This window comes from Colobus angolensis, unplaced genomic scaffold (assembly GCF_000951035.1).
Source record: "Colobus angolensis palliatus isolate OR3802 unplaced genomic scaffold, Cang.pa_1.0 Scaffold116, whole genome shotgun sequence".
In the NCBI taxonomy this organism is placed as follows: Eukaryota; Metazoa; Chordata; class Mammalia; order Primates; family Cercopithecidae; genus Colobus; species Colobus angolensis.
Window position 1 is genome coordinate 4,719,588 of NW_012112697.1, and position 2,565 is coordinate 4,722,152.

The window sequence follows — 2,565 nt, forward strand, 5'->3', positions numbered from 1 at the left end:
GGTACTTCTGGGAACATTTCCTTGCACTTAAGAAGGGCCCTTTCTGCAGCTGGACAGTGGTTGTATATGGATGTATCTGGATGTAAGTAGTTGGATGTGGTTGTACGTGGGTGCATGTGGTTGTATGTGGGTACATGTGGGTGCATGTGGATGTATGTGGTTGCATGTGGGTGCATGTGGATGTATGTGGGTACATGTGGGTGCATGTGGATGTATGTGGGTGCATGTGGATGTATGTAGGTGTATATGGATGTGGTTGTATATGGATGCATGTGGTTGAATGTGGATGTATGTGGGTGTATGTGGATGTATGTGGGTGTATGTGGATGTGATGCCTATGGCCGTGCTACGGTGGCCATCTTGCTAACAACCTGAGGATGAAGGTATTTTGAGGGCAGAGAACAGAACCAAGAGAACTGCAGGGAGCAGAGCAGGAGCCCTGACTTCCACCTGGAACCAACCCCACCCCTGGCCTTTCTTTTAGAAGCCTCTCATGGTAAGCTATGGCCCTCAGGCCAAGTATGGCCCAGAAGTTGTTTGTAAAGTTTTATAAGATGTGGCCACACCCACTCATTGACATAACACCCATGGCTGCTTTTGTGCTACAGTGGCAGAGCTGAAGAGCTGTGGCAGAAACTGGATGGCCCACAAACCCTAACACACTTATCTTTATCTGTAGTTTTAGAGAAAAAGTCTGTCAACCCTTGGTTTAAGCCCTCTTATATCAGCATGGGCATCTACAGTGGCCACTCTTGGTGCCTCTCCCTGCTCCTCTGTAACTAGGCTGGTGGCCATCCCTCAGCTGCTATGAAGTCAGATTGCTAATAGCTCACCCCTGCCCCTGCACGAGAACTGCCCTCAGTCAGACCAGAGCTGCCCTGCTCGGGAAGTTCCACAGGTCTCCTCCTTGCCCAGAGAGGGGCAGCCTGCATCCAAATGACTGATTGACACAGGGGCACAACAGATCAGCCCCCTTGCCTCAAGGTGGGACCCACTCTGTGGCACAGTCCACACTCCGGAGTCCCTGTAAGCCTAGCCAAGGCAAGTCTCCAGTTGAGATCACATCCTTGCACAGCACCATCCCCTGCCCTTTCCTGCTGCCCTTTTCTAGAGAGTTCTGCCTCAGTAAGCCACTTCCACTCAAATCTCTGTCTCAAGCACCCAACCTAAGGTAGCATCCCAACAATATACCCTGGGTGGAGCTCTGCCCTAATGCCTGTACCACCATCATCATTCTTATTTATTTATTTATTTATTCATTCATTCATATGGTTTGTCAAGACAGGGTCTTGTTATACTGCCCAGGCTGGTCTCAAACTCCTGACCTCAGGTGATCCGCCTGCCTCAGCCTCCCAAAGTGCTGGGATTACAGCGTGAGCCACCATTCCTGGCCCCTTTCTCCTTTTCTAACAGGCACACAGATGATACTGATGCTGCTGGTCCACAGACCATATTTTGAGTAGCAGAGTTCTAAGGGGTTTAGCATCTCCCAGGGACCATTACCAGGCAGGAGGGTGGGCCTGGCTCTGAACACAGGAGGAAGGCAGGTCCCAGTGCTTAGAAAGAAGGTGGTGCCTTGACCTCACCTCCATAAACTCGGCACTGGAGCCCACGTGCTGCCTGAAGCACAGAAGGAAGTTCTCTTCGGTTGGTAGGATCTGCGCCAGCTGTGAAGATACAGAGAGCGACACTAACGTTACGGAGGGACTTGCCAGCGAGCAGAGCAGACTTTCCCCTAAGAAGGATGGAAAGGCAGTGGCGAGGCAGTGTGGGAATTGCATTTTGCTTCCTTCTTTGAGAACGAGTGCTGGCAGCCCTTCAAAGGGAAAGAAGGATGTTCAGAGAGGTGCTTTTGAGTCACCCCAACCTTAGGGGATGAAAGTGGTGCTACTTTAAAATGCAAGCACCCAGACTCAAACGAATACTTAATAGATGATTCCATGTATGTACAATTCTGAAAAATGAGAACTAATCTAAGTAGATGGGTGGTTGCCTGGGGTAAGAGGGCCTACACCAGGCTAGAGGAACATTTTGGGGGGGAGTAATAGAAAGGCTATATCTTCATTGGGGTGGCGATTTCATGGCCTAAAATCTAAACTCAAGGAATTTTACACTTCAAATTGATGCAGTTATTGTATGTAAATTGATACTGCAACAATTCGATTTTTGAAAAATGCAGGTACCCTCTTGCAGTAAGCACTGCTGGCTGCCCACCCAACCAGCCTTGCCTGCTTCTTTGCTCCTGGAGTGCTTGTGTCACAGGCCAATCCTGATGAGTCTACATTGGTGAAGTGTGAGCCTCCCATTCTTGCCAGTGATTGGCTTACAAGTAGGCACGTAACCCAGTTTTGACCAATGAAATGTCGGGGAAGGGCTGCCGTGGGTACTTCTGGGAACATTTCCTTGCACTTAAGAAGGGCCCTTTCTGCAGCTGGACAGTGGTTGTATATGGATGTATGTGGATGTAAGTAGTTGGATGTGGTTGTACGTGGGTGCATGTGGTTGTATGTGGTTGTATGTGGGTACATGTGGGTGCATGTGGATGTATGTGGTTGCATGTGGGTG

The 2,565-nt window shown here is 49.5% G+C and overlaps 1 protein-coding gene across 3 annotated transcripts in view; it reads right to left on the bottom strand.

The window, feature by feature from the left end:
- The window catches only part of CALB2 (calbindin 2), a 47,900-nt gene that overhangs the window by 19,283 nt on the left and 26,052 nt on the right, over positions 1–2,565 (bottom strand). For all 3 annotated transcript variants that reach the window (XM_011962038.1, XM_011962031.1, XM_011962022.1), the window contains exon 4: positions 1,587–1,667. In XM_011962038.1, the coding sequence (XP_011817428.1) occupies positions 1,587–1,667 (81 nt within the window). The remainder of the gene's footprint in view (positions 1–1,586; positions 1,668–2,565) is intronic.